This window comes from Neoarius graeffei, chromosome 7 (genome assembly GCF_027579695.1).
Source record: "Neoarius graeffei isolate fNeoGra1 chromosome 7, fNeoGra1.pri, whole genome shotgun sequence".
NCBI classification, from domain to species: domain Eukaryota; kingdom Metazoa; phylum Chordata; class Actinopteri; order Siluriformes; family Ariidae; genus Neoarius; species Neoarius graeffei.
Window position 1 is genome coordinate 41898126 of NC_083575.1, and position 16514 is coordinate 41914639.

General features: G+C 39.4%; 1 protein-coding gene across 1 annotated transcript; it reads right to left on the reverse strand.

The window, feature by feature from the left end:
- Positions 1 to 188: 188 nt before the first annotated feature.
- LOC132889319 (alcohol dehydrogenase 1-like) lies at positions 189 to 6234 on the reverse strand. The gene is made up of 9 exons (XM_060925685.1): positions 6146 to 6234; positions 5317 to 5418; positions 4972 to 5113; positions 4785 to 4872; positions 3987 to 4206; positions 2728 to 2988; positions 2510 to 2642; positions 2243 to 2381; positions 189 to 2155 (listed from the first exon to the last, which is right to left on the reverse strand). Exons 1-9 carry the CDS (start codon positions 6161 to 6163, stop codon positions 2125 to 2127), a joined length of 1134 nt encoding a protein of 377 aa, XP_060781668.1. The 5' UTR covers positions 6164 to 6234; the 3' UTR covers positions 189 to 2124.
- Between the last annotated feature and the right edge of the window lie 10280 nt (positions 6235 to 16514).

Here is a 16514-nt window from a genome sequence, read left to right on the forward strand (position 1 = left end):
TTAGCATTTTGCAGATTCTCTAAGGTCATTTTATTAATCACTTAACTAGGATTCCCATTCTTATAAAGGTCTTAGTGTACTGTAAATAGCATGAGCTCATAAAGATGTAAGACAGAAGCATCGTTGTATTTGCATTTTTATTAGCACATGCAACTATTTATCTAAAATATATATATGATTCAAGATTTATATACATTTGAATCTTGAATTTTACGGCATCCACTAACTGTATGTACAGTTGTGTTCAAAATAATAGCAGTGTGTTTAAAAACGTGAGTAAAGCTCAAAATCCTTATAATAGTTTTTATTTCCATGCATTGGGAACACTGCACATTATATTCTACATCAAAACATGAAGAAAAATGTATGAATATTTTAATTACTTTACAGAAAATGAAGAAAAATGAACATTGGGCTGTTCAAAAAAATAGCAGTGTCTGCATTTTTCATTACAAACTCCAAATATTTACTGTATAAACTGAAAAAATCTTAAGGATTTAGTATTCCTGTGAATCACTAAACTAATATTTAGTTGTATAACCACGGTTTCTGAGAACTTCTGGCACCTGTGAACAGGTATTCCAGCCCAGGATGATTTGACAACATTCCACAATTCCTCTGCATTTCTTGGTTTTGCGTCAGAAACAGCATTTTTGATGTCACCCCACAAGTTTTCTATCGGATTAAGGTCCGGGGATTGGGCTGGCCACTCCATAACTTTCATTTTGTTGGTCTTGAACCCTGATGCTGCTCGCTTACTGGTGTGTTTGGGGTTGTTGTCTTGTTGAAACACCAATTTCAAGGGCATTTCATCTTCAGCATAAGGCAACATGACCTCAAGTATTTTGATATATGCAAACTGATCCATGATCCCTGGTATGCGATAAATGGGCCCAACACCATAGTAAGAGAAACATTCCCATATCATGATGCTTGCACCACCATGCTTCACTGTCTTCAGAGTGTACTGTGGCTTGAATTCAGTGTTTGGGGGTCGTCTGAAAAACTGTCTGCGGCTCTTGGACCCAAAAAGAACAATTTTACTTTCATCAGTCCACAAAATGTTTTTCCATTTCTCTTTAGGCCAGTCGATGTGTTCTTTGGCAAATTGTATCCTCTTCAGCACATTTTTTTTTTTAACAGTGGAACTTTGCGGGGGCTTCTTGCCGATAGATTAGCTTCACACAGGCATCTTCTAATTGTCACAGTACTCACAGGTAACTTCAGACCGTCTTTGATCACCCTGGAGCTGATCATTGGCTGAGTCTTTGCCATTCTGGCTATTCTTCGATCCATTCGAATGGTAGTCTTCTGTTTTCTTTCATGTCTCTCTGGCTTTGCTGTCCATTTTAAAGCACTGGAGATCATTTTAGCTGAGCAGCCCATCATTTTCTGCACTTCTTTACAGTATACGTTTTACCTCTCCAATCAACGTTTTAATCAAAGCACGCTGTTCTTCTGAACAATGTCTGGAACGACCCATGTTTCTCAGGTTTTCAGAGAGAAATGGATGTACAACATGTGCTGGCTTCATCCTTAAATTAGGGCCACCTGACTGACATCTGTTTTTTCACAGAATGAATGATCTCACTAATTAAACTCCACACTGCTATTATTTTGAACACGTCCCTTTCACTTAATTATTCGATTACACAGACTCAGGAGCATGCATATCATGAATGTTGGGTCTGTTGGTTTTCTATGACTCTACTACACCTACTGGTAAATTATTTGCCATGTAGTAATATAATTTCCACCAAAAACAGTGATTGATCTGGTTAGTCGTGTTGGACTGCTATTATTTTGAACACAAGTGTATGTTTGATTATTTTTATGTATGATATATACACACTAACATATATAAAATTGCATAATATCTGGACTAGAAAATCTAATTCCAGTATCTGGGTTATAGGCTTATAATGGTATACATTAACTGAGTAATGTGAATACTTCAGTATGAACACTTTGTCTGAATACTGCAGGGTGTTAAAACATTAACCCTTTTTCAAGATAAAATGCCTTAGAATCTGCAAGCTTATTAAAAGAAATAATGATTAGCTGAAGACATGGTAGACGCAGTAATGACTTTGGTCTCAAGCAACTGTGGTCTTTGTGCCCTTCTCACTTGGACACCTTCAGGATGGTTCGAATGCTATAAGACAGGAAATCATTGTTACATAAATAAATTGTTTAAAAATCAAAATATTTGAAACCAGTAGAATAATAACAAACTATTTACCATTCTCCCTTCTTCATGAGCTCAATGGCATCATTGACCTGCTCAAGACTCATAGTATGGGTTACAAATTCATCCAACTTTATACGGCCAGCCATGTAGTCTAGGACGAGCTTTGGAACCGAATCCTTACTCTTAAAACCTGAGATATACAGATATGCAAAAATCAACTGAAGCGCATTTGTTGTTAATGAAAAACCACTTAATGGCTAAATTTAAACCTATTTCCATTCGTTAGGCCTTGCTTTATGTAAGTAAATATCAGGTTACCTCCAAACAGTGATCCCTTCCAGGTCTTTCCAGCAATTAGCTGAATTGGTCGAGCAGAGAAATCACTAACGTCTGTCCAGCCAACAAGCACACTCACACCCCAACCTTTAGCACACGACTCCAGTGCACTCCTCTTCACAGAACCAAGAACAATTTACTTGTGTAGAATTTAGTCACAGGGAAAAAGGCCAATACACAAAAGTATTACCAAAGCTTACCATGACAGCCACGTTGCCCACACACTCCAGGGAGAAATCCACACCCCCATCGGTCATTTCTGCCAGAACCTCACTGACAGGCTTTTTGTGTGCTTTGGGGTTCACGAATTCAGTGGCACCAAATACCTTCGCCTTTTCAAACTTCTGCTCATTGATGTCCACAGCAATGATCCTGGATGCTCCAGCATTCTTACAGCCCATGACTGCAGCAAGGCCTACGGCACCAAGTCCAAACACTGCACACACTGAGCCTGGCTCTACCTGTAACCACATACAATCGAACTGCAGCAAGACCATAATGCAGTACATCTATCCATCCATTATCTGTAACCGCTTATCCTGTGCAGGTTCGCAGGCAAGCTGGAGCCTATCCCAGCTGACTATGGGTGAGAGGCGGGGTACACCCTGGACAAGTCGCCAGGTCATCACAGGACTGACACATAGACACAAACAACCATTCACACTCACACCTATGGTCAATTTAGAGCCACCAATTAACCTAACCTGCATGTCTTTGGACTCTGGGGGAACCCAGAGGAAACCCACGCAGACATGGGGAGAACAAGCAAACTCCATACAGAAAGGCTCTTGTTGGCCGCTGGGCTCGAACCAAGGACCTTCTCGCTGTGAGGCGACAGCGCTAACCACTACACCACCCATATATATATATATATATATATATATATATATATATATATATATATACACGTATATATACACACACACACAGAAAACACAATACAAAAGTTACTGAGTAGTCACCTACTCATTCATAGGTTTTCTGTTTTTTGAATATTTTCTATGGAGTTATGTGGGAAACAAAAAAGTGTTTAAAAATGTTTAATATTTTAGATTCTTCAAAGTAGCCACCATTTACCTTGATGATGCTTTACACACTATTGGCATTATCTTAACCAGCTTCATGAGGTCATCACCTGGAATGCTTTTCAATTAACAGCTGTGTCTCATCAACAGTTAATTAGTGCAATTTCTTGCCTTCTTAATGAGTTTGAGATCAAACAATAAATAGTAAATAATAAAAATACAGTAAATAGCCCTATTCCACAACTGTAATAATCCATATTATGTCAAGAACCGCTCAACTGGGTAAAGAGAAACAACATCCATCATTACTTTAAGACATTGAAATAGAAGGTGTGTCCAAACGTTTGACTGGTGTGTGTGTATGTATGTATATAACACACACACAAGCCTCCAGTGCCGCTACATTTTACCATAAAGCACAGCGCTACACATACTTTGGCGGTGTTGATGGCTGCTCCATAGCCAGTGGAAATGCCACAGCCAAGCAGGCAAACACGGTCCAAAGAGGCATCATCATGGATCTTCGTCACAGCAATCTGGTTCATGACCGTGTATTCAGAGAAGGTGCTGGTGCCCATGAACTGTAGGACAGGCTTACCACGACAGGAGAAGCGTGTGATGGTATCTGACATCTGAGCATATCGATCACTAGACCTGAGAAAAAATAAATTCACTCTCCTGTTTATATTTACCTTTATTTATTTAACACATGATTTTATTAAAAGTAACTTTAAATTAGGACACATTTTGGTGAAGGGTCCTGCTTTTATCAACTTTACAAACCCATTTATTACAGGTTGCTGTTTAAAGCACATATTACATGCATGGTTGAACATGTTTCTTGTCTCTATGAGCATTCTGCTTTGTTGGCGTTATCTCCACCAGCTTTGTTCGAGGAGGTTATGTTTTCGCCTCCATTTGTTTGCCTTTTCCTAATGTAATTCAAAAAGTAGTGAACAGATTTTGATAAAATTTTGAAGAAAGGTGGGCCCATGGGTCAAGGAGCAATTTAGATTTTGATGCAAATCCAGATATGTATGTAAATCCAGGATTTTTCTGACTTTTCCCAATGTAACTCAAAAAGTAGTGAACGGATTTTGATAAAATTTTGTGAATCTTAGGTTGAAGTGATTTGATTTTGATATTGATAATATGTGGCTTGGCAGAGGTATGCACTCTATCGAGTGCCCTTCTAGTTTTGTATGCATTATGTACTTGTGTAGATTTCTCACCAGCTGTGCTCACACAGGTTAGTCTTTGGACTCTTACAGAACCTGCACTCTCGACACTGAGAGATGAAGAGGGGAATGACCTTATCACCTGCAAAAGCATTGCCACACACAGAAGAGGTCAGTACACTACAGGCAAGCAAGCAGTTCACTACCCATAAAGAATAGTAAATGTTGTAAATGTTCTGACCTGGTTTGAACTCGGTGACTCCAGGTCCAATACTCTCCACTATACCAGCTCCCTCATGGCCAAGAACAGCAGGAAAGCCCTCCTTATGCTTTCCCTCAAACAGATGATACAAATCGGTGTGACAAACACCTGTAGCAATCACCTACAGCACAGAACAGAGTCATTATATATATATATCTCATGCCCTAGGGGTTTTTTTTTTTTTTTTTTTGTGTGTGTGTGTGTGTGTGTGTGTGTGTGTGTGTGTGTTTGTTTGTTTTTTAAAGCATACTTTGTCATAAAAAAAAGAATATATTTTATAGGATTTATTTATGAAAGCAACAGCATGAAGAAGAAATGTCCCACCTTGATCCGTATTTCATTCTTTTGGGGTGGAGCTACTTCAATCTCCTCTATCACCAGGGGAGCATTGGGCTCCCAGGCTACAGCAGCCAGACATTTAATCACCTGAAACACACATATGCATGATCTCTGGTGTAGTGAATAGAGATTTTGTTCCTCATGTGCATAGTGCAATATGGTTATGTGCTCTGCAGATACACTGATCCCTGACTACACACTGGAAGCTTTCCAACCATCTGTTTTTGCCTCTTGAGCAATGTTTGTTTTTGGTGGAGTCTACACAGTAAGTGAAATTTCACAACCTTATCAAATGTTAAATAGATTACTGAAGTTCCAGCTTTAGTATTTGGTAGGTGACTGTAGGCACTGATGGTAGAACAGCAGCTCTTACACTGTTTCTCTGTTACATTTGTATCAGAGTCTCAAAGAGTTAAAAGTTCTTCTGCAGTTATCCTTCTGTGGGCCTCTGTTTTTACATCATCTCACGCTTTATATTTTCGAATATTTGCTTTTATGTCACACTTGTATATAAGTAAAATATGTAAGTAAAAGTAGGTTCATACTTTTAAGTAACACTATCACATTTAATCTAAATACAGAATGTGCATGATTGATAGTTGCAGTCTATAAAATACATTTTATATAAAAGTGCATTTTTTGTCGAATCAATCTGAATGTTGATTACTGTCAGTTTCCTAAACTGATAAGAAACTCAACAAATTGTACATGGCAGAGTTTAACTAATGAGCTTAATGTGGTGAATTCATACCAAGCTTTCAAATACAAAGGAAGAGCAGCTATTGATACAACAGAAACAGGGAAAAATACATACCTTTCCTGCAGTAGCCATGTCTTATTACTGTTACTTCGACAAAAAGAGGGAAAGTGGGAGAAAGAAAGCACAAAGCCGTTGGCTCACAATTATATACCCAAGCCCAAAAATCACAATAGGGAGGCACCATCTTCCTCAAACTCTAAGGAGGAGCTACTTTATAGGCTATCCAACAGATTTATAATAAGATTAACAACTGTCATGTTGTTGAAATACTATAAATATATAACTTATGTAGGATTGTGAGAGTCAGCTGCTAGAATTAAGTAAGTCACAAAGAATCAGAATCAAGTTTATTGCCAAGTACATTCTCACATACAACTTGTTTCTGTATTCTGATTCTTGTATTACAAGGAATTTGCTTTGGTGTTGGTGCTTGAACAGTTAAAATAGAAGAATTTAGCAAAGACAAAAAGCAGCTACATATAATAAAAATTATAAGAATCTGAAATATACAGTGGATATAAAAAGTGCACACCCCCCATTAAAATGATAGATTTTTCTGATGTAAAAAAAAGAGACCACGACAAATAATTTCAAAACTTTTGCCATCTTTAATGTGACCTATAACCTCCATCCATACTGTACATCCATTATCTGTAGCCGCTTATCCTGTACAGGGTCACAGGCAAGCTGGAGCCTATCCCAGCTAACTATGGGCGAGAGGCAGGGTACACCCTAGACAAGTCGCCATGACCTATAACCTGTACAATTCAATTGAAAAACAAACAAATCTGTTAGGGGGGAAAAACAAAAAAAATAAAAAATGTACAATAAGCTGGTTGCATAAGTGTGCACACCCTTAAACTAGTAATACTTTGTTGAAGCACCTTTTGATTTAATTACAGCATTCAGTCTTTTTGTGTCGGAGTCTATCAGCCTGCCACATCTAGACTTGGCAATATTTGCCCACTTTTCCTTGCAAAAGCGCTCCAAATCTGTCAGATTGCGAGGGCATCTCTTGTACACAGCCCTCTTCAGGTCACCCCACAGATTTTCAATTGGATTTAGATCTGGGCTCTGGCTGGGCCATTCCAAAACTTTTTTGGGGTCATTGTCATGCTGAAAGATGAAATTCCTCTTTATCTTCAGCTTTCTAGCAGACACCTGAAGGTTTTGGGCCAAAATTGACTGGTATTTAGAACTGTTCATAATTCCTACCACCTTGACTAAAGCCCCTGTTCCAGCTGAAGAAAAATAACCCCTAAACATGATGCTGCCACCACCAAGCTTCACCGTGGGTATGGTGTTCTTTTGGTGATGTGCAGTGCTGTTTTTGCACCAAACATACCTTTTGGAATTGTGGCCAAAAAGTTCAACCTTGGTTTTATCAGACTATAACACATTTTCCCACATGCTTTTGGGAGACTTGATGTATTTTTTTTTGCAAAATTTAGCCGGGCCTGGATGTTTTTCTTTGACCCTATCTCATAGTCCAGACATATGGAGAATACGGGAGATTGTTCTCACATGTAGTACACAACCAGTACTTGCCAGAAATTCCTGCAGCTCCTTCAGTGTTTCTGTAGGCCTCTTGGCAGCCTCCCTGACCAGTTTTCATCTTGTTGTCAATTTTGGAGGAACGTCCAGTTCTCAGTAATGTCACTGTTGTCCCATATTTTCTCCACTTCTTGATAACTCTCTTCACTGTGCTCCATGGTATATCTAATGCCATGGAATTTTTTTTATACCCTTCTCCTGACTGATACCTTTCAACAATGAGATCCCTTCAATGCTTTGTAAGCTCTCTGCAAGCCATGGCTTTTGCTGGAGGATGCAACTGAGTAAATGTCTGAACTTTATTTGGGGTTAATCAGAGTCATTTTAATTGATGGCAGGTGTGAACCCAAAAAGACTGAATGCTGTAATTAAATCAAAAGGTGCTTCAACAAAGTATTAGTTTAAGGGTGTGAACACTTATGCAACCAGGTTATTGTACGTTTTTTTTATTTTTTATGTTTTTCCCCCTAACAGATTTGTTTGTTTTTCAATTGAATTGTACAGGTAATAGGTCACATTAAAGGTGGGAAAAGTTTTGAAATTATTTATTGTGGTCTAATTTTTTTTTTTTACATCAGAATAATCTATCATTTTAATGGGGTGTGTACACTTTTCATATCCACTGTACAAATTTGAAAGTGGACATATTTAAGGGGTATGTGCATGAGTTGTTGAAGTCCAAACTGTACAGTATGTCCCGGAATGTGCAAAAATAGGTCACATGATGAAGATAGAGAAGAGACATGATAAGAATGTGTGAGAGGAAGAGAATATGTGTCAATAACCTAAGTCAATAACCAAGCTTTACAGTGTGAGCTGGAATGTGCAATAACGATTCACAGAATGGAGATGCATGACATGCCCTTGAAATGTGCAAAATTGCAGTTCAGAGACAAACTGCACTAATGTTACAGAATGAAAGTGTGAGGTTAGAGTCAGTGGGAGTCTCTGACCTTATTGATGAGGCCAGGTGCAGTGGGGGAAAAGATGGCCTTATGGCATGAGGTTTTGGATCTAATGGACTGCAGCCTCCTACCAGAGGGGAGTGATTCAAAAGATTTGTGTCTGGGGTGAGAGGGGTCGGCCACAATCCTTTCTGCTCTCCTCAGGGTCCTGGAATTGTACAGGTCCTGAAAAGACAGAAGCTTGCATCCTCTCAGCAGAGCAGATGATGCGCTGCAGTCTGCCCTTGTCCCTGGCAGTGGCAGCAGCACACCAGATGGTGATGGAGGAGGTGAGGATGGACTCAATGATGGTGGTGTAAAAATGTGCCATCATTGTCTTTGGCAGATCAAACTTCTTCAACTGCAGCAGGAATTACATCCTCTGCTGTGCTTTCTTGGTGAGAGAGCAGGTATACGTCTCCCACTTAAGGTCCTGGTTGATTATAGTACCCAGGAAGCAGAAATACTCCACAGAGGTTACTGGGGAGTCAAACAGGGTGATGGAGAAGGGTGTGGCAGAGCTCCTCCTGAAGTCTACAACCCCAACAACACGCATGCATCGGGCCGATGTTGGCCTAAGATTGTATAGGTAGGAACACTCTTAAATAATTTGATCGTACAATGATTGGCCAGTTTTTTTCACCCCTGCTCCCATCTACGTCGGCTTTTGATTGGCCCAAAATCGAGAAGTACCCTACACATTCATCGGGTTAGTGTTGGCCTCAGATCAGCTATAATTAGATCATGACATCGGCTATGGGGCGAAGATTATACTTTTTTTTTTATTTTTGTGTTCATCCCTGAATCCCATCTACATCGGTTTTTGATTGGCCCCGGCCGGGACATTTCCGAGAATGCGCTGTCTATTGTAGTTCCCCAAACACTAAAGTCTCATCTCATCTCATTCTCATTATCTCTAGCCACTTTATCCTTCTACAGGGTCGCAGGCAAGCTGGAGCCTATCCCAGCTGACTACGGGCGAAAGGCGGGGTACACCCTGGACAAGTCGCCAGGTCATCACAGGGCTGACACATAGACACAGACAACCATTCACACTCACATTCACACCTACGGTCAATTTAGAGTCACCAGTTAACCTAACCTGCATGTCTTTGGACTGTGGGGGAAACCGGAGCACCCGGAGGAAACCCACGCGGTCACGGGGAGAACATGCAAACTCTGCACAGAAAGGCCCTCGCCGGCCACGGGGCTCGAACCCGGACCTTCTTGCTGTGAGGCGACCGCGCTAACCACTACACCACCGTGCCGCCCTTCTATAGTTTCCTTATTAATTTAATTTCATTTGTTAATCAGTCTGTCAATCAGTTATTTTACACACACACACAATCCTTAATTGTCGCATTTCATAGAGTGGACATATGATTGGTCAAGAGGGAACAAGTCCCACCCTCTTCACACAGAAGTCAAGTGAGTTGCATGGCGGGTCAAAGCAGCAGTGACCGGAGAGGATGAGAAATACAGAGAGAGTTATAATTAGGGTTGCAAAGGGGTGGAAAGTTTCCGGGAATTTTGGAAACTTTCCCGGAAAGTTTCTGGGAATTTTGAAGGGCCCGGGAATATTGGGAATTTTGGGGAATTTTCAATTTTGGCATTTATTAAGTTTTAAACATTTTAAAACATTTCATCAGCCAGAAAAATAAATTAAAACCCACGTTAAGCCTTTCTTTCAATTATGTACTGTTTTGTGCTAATTAAGAATAGGACATGTTGCTAAAGGCCAATTAATAAAAGGCTTTTAGTTTTTTAATATTAGTATTATATTCAGATTTTTCAGTGAAAAATTATTATTCTCAATTATCTAGTCCGAGGGACGCTTAATAGAAATCCAGTCAAAATTGTCAAAGGTCAAATGCGCATTCCCAAGTTCCCTACCACAAAAGTGTAGAAGGTCTTGTATCCCTTGGTCTATTACACATATTTTGAATACATATTTTTTGTGTTGGGGACCTCTCGAATCTGCATTTGAATAGATTTCTATTAAGTGTCCCTCGGACAAGATATCTAGTCATTTTGAATTGAATAGATTATTTTTCTAGAGTGTACCCTTTTGGTAAGAATTAACTGGAAATCTAACTCATTGCATAACAAGTAGTGATTTCAAAAAATCTTGCAAAAACTCAATTTTGACCATTTTTATTACAAAATTTTACAAAACTTGAAGACTTGTCTACAGATTTAATCACAAAAGGTATCACATCATAACATCACAAGGACTATTAAAATAATGTAAAATTAAAAATTTCTAATTACTAGTAGTCTTGAAATAAGTTTTGCTGCTTGTAAAATATATTAGTGCCACTTTTTTCTTTGAATCTGGAGCAAGGCTGTTTAATGTCATTGTTTTAATAGCATTGTAGACCCTAATCATGACTTCTAATCCGATAATCACATCACATCACATTATCTCTAGCAGCTTTATCCTTCTACAGGGTCGCAGGCAAGCTGGAGCCTATCCCAGCTGACTACGGGCGAAAGGCGGGGTACACCCTGGACAAGTCGCCAGGTCATCACAGGGCTGACACATAGACACAGACAACCATTCACACTCACATTCACACCTACGGTCAATTTAGAGTCACCAGTTAACCTAACCTGCATGTCTTTGGACTGTGGGGGAAACCGGAGCACCCGGAGGAAACCCACGCGGACACGGGGAGAACATGCAAACTCCACACAGAAAGGCCCTCGCCGGACCCGGGGTTCGAACCCAGGACCTTCTTGCTGTGAGGCGACAGCGCTAACCACTACACCACCGTGCCACCTTCTAATCCGATAATTTGCAAGCAAATTACTTGACAGGATATGGTTTACAAACCAGTTGCAAAAGGAATTCAAGTTGAAGTATAATTAGTAAACAAAAAAAGTTACAGGAAGCGGTCTTCAAAATCACAAGTCGAGTTAAAGTTGCTTTTGAAGAGAAGTTCTCGCAAAGTCTAAGGTTATTGTTTAATTCATTATACATGTACCAGGGAAAACCCGTATTGTTTTTGTAAAACATTTGGTGGTTATTAATTTTCTCAGTTGTTTAATTAGTTACATGCTTGGTTTTGCTTGTATGTTCTTCTGAACAGAACAGAGACCCAGAGAAATATCCTAACACGAATAAAAGGACCTTCATCTTTTTGTATCAATTTTTAAGTAAAGTTGGTTTTGAAAATTCCCGAAAGTTCCCCAAAATTCCCAGAAATTCCCGTTAATTCCCAAAATTTCCATGGAAATTTTCCACTCTGAAAATTCCCGGGAATTTTGCAACCCTAGTTATAATAGCGGTTATTAACACTGACTATCCATTAGAAAATACTTACCTGAGACATCGGAGGTGTACGGGGATCCGTGAGCTAGGAGTAGTCCTACTTTTGGCAGCATCATCTTGGTGAGTTGCCGAGTTAATTAGCGCTAGCGCATGCTAACTGTATTAGCCACACAGTGAGTTGATACGAGAGGTGGCAGAAAAACGTGTCTTTGCTCCATGAATACTTGAACTTGGCTTATCATTACTGTTCACTGTTTCTGTTAACTTTAAGAGTTAAAACTGCATATTCTTGCTCTGATAACTTAAAAGAAGTAAGGTATAATGTTTATTTTGATACTGTGTGTGTGGTTATATATTGAGAGATGATATATGGTATGATGAAACTGATGAATATGTTCATTTACAACTAAGTTAAACATAATTCATGGTTGAACAGCTAAAATTCATGACTGATTAAATTTATGTGTAAAAAGTTTGATTGTGTAAAATGTGGGAAATACTTACATTGGGAAAAAAAACTGTACAGTTAAGAAAGATAATTAATTTAATCATTATTGTGTTACAGTAATGTGTTGATTTATATACTGACTATGGCTATAAGAGAGAAGTTAGTGATGTCATATAAATAACAGTCCTGTCTTCATACAGGCTGGGTTTTTGAGAATCATTAGAACTGGATCTAGATTTCCCCTGTTGATGGGAGATGGCGAGCCCCCAGTGAGATCTCTCCTTAATTGGAGGAGTGAGGAACCAAGGCCGAAGAGGACACCACGTCCCTTCTTCGCTTTCACTTATGTATCAGTGTGGTAGGACCACCGCATACCTGACTTTTTGATATCCCCCTGACTTGACATAAACACTTTTGACTTGAGTGCGGGGCGGCACGGTGGTGTAGTGGTTAGCGCTGTTGCCTCACAGCAAGAAGGTCCGGGTTCGAGCCCCGTGGCCGGCGAGGACCTTTCTGTGCGGAGTTTGCATGTTCTCCCCGTGTCCGCGTGGGTTTCCTCCGGGTGCTCCGGTTTCCCCCACAGTCCAAAGACATGCAGGTTAGGTTAACTGGTGACTCTAAATTGACCGTAGGTGTGAGTGTGAATGGTTGTGTCTATGTGTCAGCCCTGTGATGACCTGGCGACTTGTCCAGGGTGTACCCCGCCTTTCGCCCGTAGTCAGCTGGGATAGGCTCCAGCTTGCCTGCGACCCTGTAGAACAGGATAAAGCAGCTAGAGATGATGAGATGAGATGAGACTTGAGCGCGCTGACAGATATCGACAAGGACATTAACGGAACATTACACTCCATATGGACACTTTTAGTTAGTTTATTTTTTGTTTTTTGTTGAAAGATTGTGAATACTGTGGAATATTGAGTACCCAGTGATTTATTGCACTGAATTTTATTTTATATATATTTTTTATTTTGGTACAGTAAATTTATCTTAAACGTACCTCGTGGCTCCATTTACCTATTGTGTCTGTCCTCATTCTCTTTTTTTTCCAACCCTCCCACTACGAATCTAGTCCTGGTCCATATATTCTGAACCTTGTAGCACCTAGTGGGTTACATTTGCATGGGTATCAAATGACTAACCTATTTATTTACATATGTTCCCGGTCCCTAATCGACAACGAGAGAACATATTCCTAAACGTGTGCACATCCTCTAAACTTGGAATACCCCATGCATCTTCTCTACCTCTGTGTGTCAGCACGCATGTGCAAGATCTTCTTTGGGTCTTAAGCGGTTGGCAGCCAGCAGCCTTCAGCACATTTGACTGAGTGAGAGCAGTGTACTCAGCCAACAATTTTTTTTTTCAGGTAAGTCACTTTGGTGTTTTATCACTTTGGTGTTAAATGAAAGGAGGTAGCATTAATAAACTTAGAAATGTAGTAGTATGCTGGTAGTTATGAGTCGGTGTGCAATACGTTAAAACGTTAATGTTTGCCCGGCCTCGTTAAAGGGCTAGTTCCAACGACTGTATACAATACAGTCTATGGCTAGTTCAGTTAGCTATCTAGCTAATTTCCGTCTGGAAAATTATTCCCATAAGCAGTCGGTTAACATGACATGGATAGTAAATCAGTACTTTATACTTTTACACTGCAACTTAACGCAGTAGTCAGCTATTTTCTGTTGGGAAACGTTTGTAAACGTGCCTTAAGTTTGTTGATAGCTAAGGTATCCACCACAAGGCGGGAAGTCTAGTCAGAGCAGGTTGCTCCATGGTCTGTGGCCGGATTGAAACATGGCAGGCAGAGTAGATTACCAAACTTATGTATTTTCATATTAACAACACTTCGTTTCACTTTATTGGTGTGTGTTATTAATACTGCTCATGTGTAGAAATTAGCGTTGTGTTTGGTAGTGACTTGTTTTCATCATACCAGTAATGGTTTGTTTCTTTTGTACATGTTTTGGTTTGTATTATTAATATGGATCACGTTTGGAAATTATCGCCATGTTGTATAGTTTATAACATTTAAAATGTTATATTTCTTAACTGCATTGTTACCTTTGGCGGGAAACATGACATTTGTTTATCATCACCATAGGAACACCACTCTACCATGCAGGATTTTTCGGAGGAGTTCAGTTTCTTTTTTAACTCATTCGGAGAGCCTCGGATGCGGAATTTCTTCCACACCGTTCTATCTGTTCTGACCCAAATCACATACGGATTGCGGATCTCTATAGACAATGAATGATTTCCCTTAGTTCTCGCAGCCGTATTACCGGACGTAGTGTGCAGTGGGCTTTAGTCTACTTTCAAACGTGTGTGCACATGCCCAAATTGGTTGATTGAACAATATTTGATTTTATTGTCGTTTCATGTTATGCAATATGGTAATATTATATCACAGGATGCTGTTATCTGTGGAGGGTGAAATGTGCCATGGTATAAATGCACCAATAAATATTTACTTTTTCAGATACTGCTAGTAATGACTTTGGCTTTTTTGTCCCTAAACCTTTTTGTCCCTAAACTACCTACTATTTGGCCTAGTTTTTCAGATACTGCTAGTAATGACAACCATTAAAGCGTAATTCAATCAGAAGGTTTGTGCCAATTTCCAAAAAGCAATAACTTAAATATAAAACTACTTCTGTCTGTATGTACAGCAGCATTGTCTCCCAAGATGTTTCTTATATTTAATGTAAAGTGATGTTTTCTTTATTCTCATAATTTTCCTTTTTTTGTCCCTAAACAGTGTATCGTACCACAAGCATTGACCTGATTGTCCAGGGAAACAAGGTAATTTTAAATAATGTGGTTTTTAAAATGACAGATGTAGAAGGGACTCTTTACCATAATGGATGTGTCAATTGTAACAGGACTAAATGTAGCACCTGTCTGGGACCGTTTCAACCACGGCTGCTTGTGAGGAATACAATAACTCTTAAGGCTTAAGTGCAATTACAGCTGGGTCACGGTTACCAAAATCATTGCAGGCTTTAGACAGGGTTTTTGGTGAGTCTTAACCCTTTAGGTGGCAGGTATTTTAAAAAAATGCTGAATATTGGCATCTAAATTTCAAAAGGCTGTGCCTTGAAAGTGATAAAAGATAGAGTAAACTGTAAATGAGAAAAATATTGAGGATGACCCAAAGTTTATGTTGGGATTTGCATATTGTGATCTCACAGGGTGGTGTCCATCTTGAATTTGGATTTTTTTTCATGAAATTCAGAGTATTTTAGATAAATAACTCGATAAAAACTTATTTCATAACATTCACACGCCATCCCAAAACAATACATCGTAAACCTTATGGTGTATACCTTATACCTTATGGTTAATATGGTGCCATATAGTGACAAACACTTGTAAATGGTAGGCTTTTGCCTGCAGAGGCCTAAAGTGTAACAATATATCCAGGTGACACTAGATTTTCAGCATATTGTACTTCTCATTGTAAGGAACAGGACACAGGCCTACTTCATACTTATTACACCTGTATTTTGTCTGATGGTTATGCTAATATGTAAGTCACACTAAGTGTTTAAGGGGAAGTTCCATTTCTTTAATTTAGACCTTATGTCTGAGATAAAATACTGTTATTTACTCATCCGTTTTACTTCTATATTTTGATAGTATGTATTTATTGCCTAACTATGGGTTGACTACAAAGAAACAATTTCCCAAAATAAGGTGGTCTATGCAATGTGGTAATTTGCGTCATATTGTCTCTTATAGCATCAGTGTGCAAAAATGATAAGTGTCACCGAGTCGGATGTGGAGAAGGAGGTAAAAAACTGGCTCCAATTGAGCGGGGACCGGTTGGATGGCTGCCGTCGACAGCAGAGGACCCAAACAACTAGGTAGTTAGATCTATTACCTACTAAGCCAAAAGTGTGTATGAATGAATTGCTTTCAATGGGCATGATGGAAACAACATTTTCATTGTTAACATTCAAATTCATATAGGGCATGGTCGGAGCATACAAAATGTTGGTTGAGGTGGGTGGGCTGGGGATTTTGTAGATGGGTGGAGCCAAGATATTTAATGAATTCTTACGTTTTTGCTTCCTTATTGGCATTTTGTCTTTCTGTTTTGCAGAAGAGAGGAGAGAGGGCTGCCAGCTTGCAGTGACTGAGGATGGACAGAGGCTTTCTATACATCAGTGTTTGTTTAAGTTAGAGGCCTGTGTGTTTACT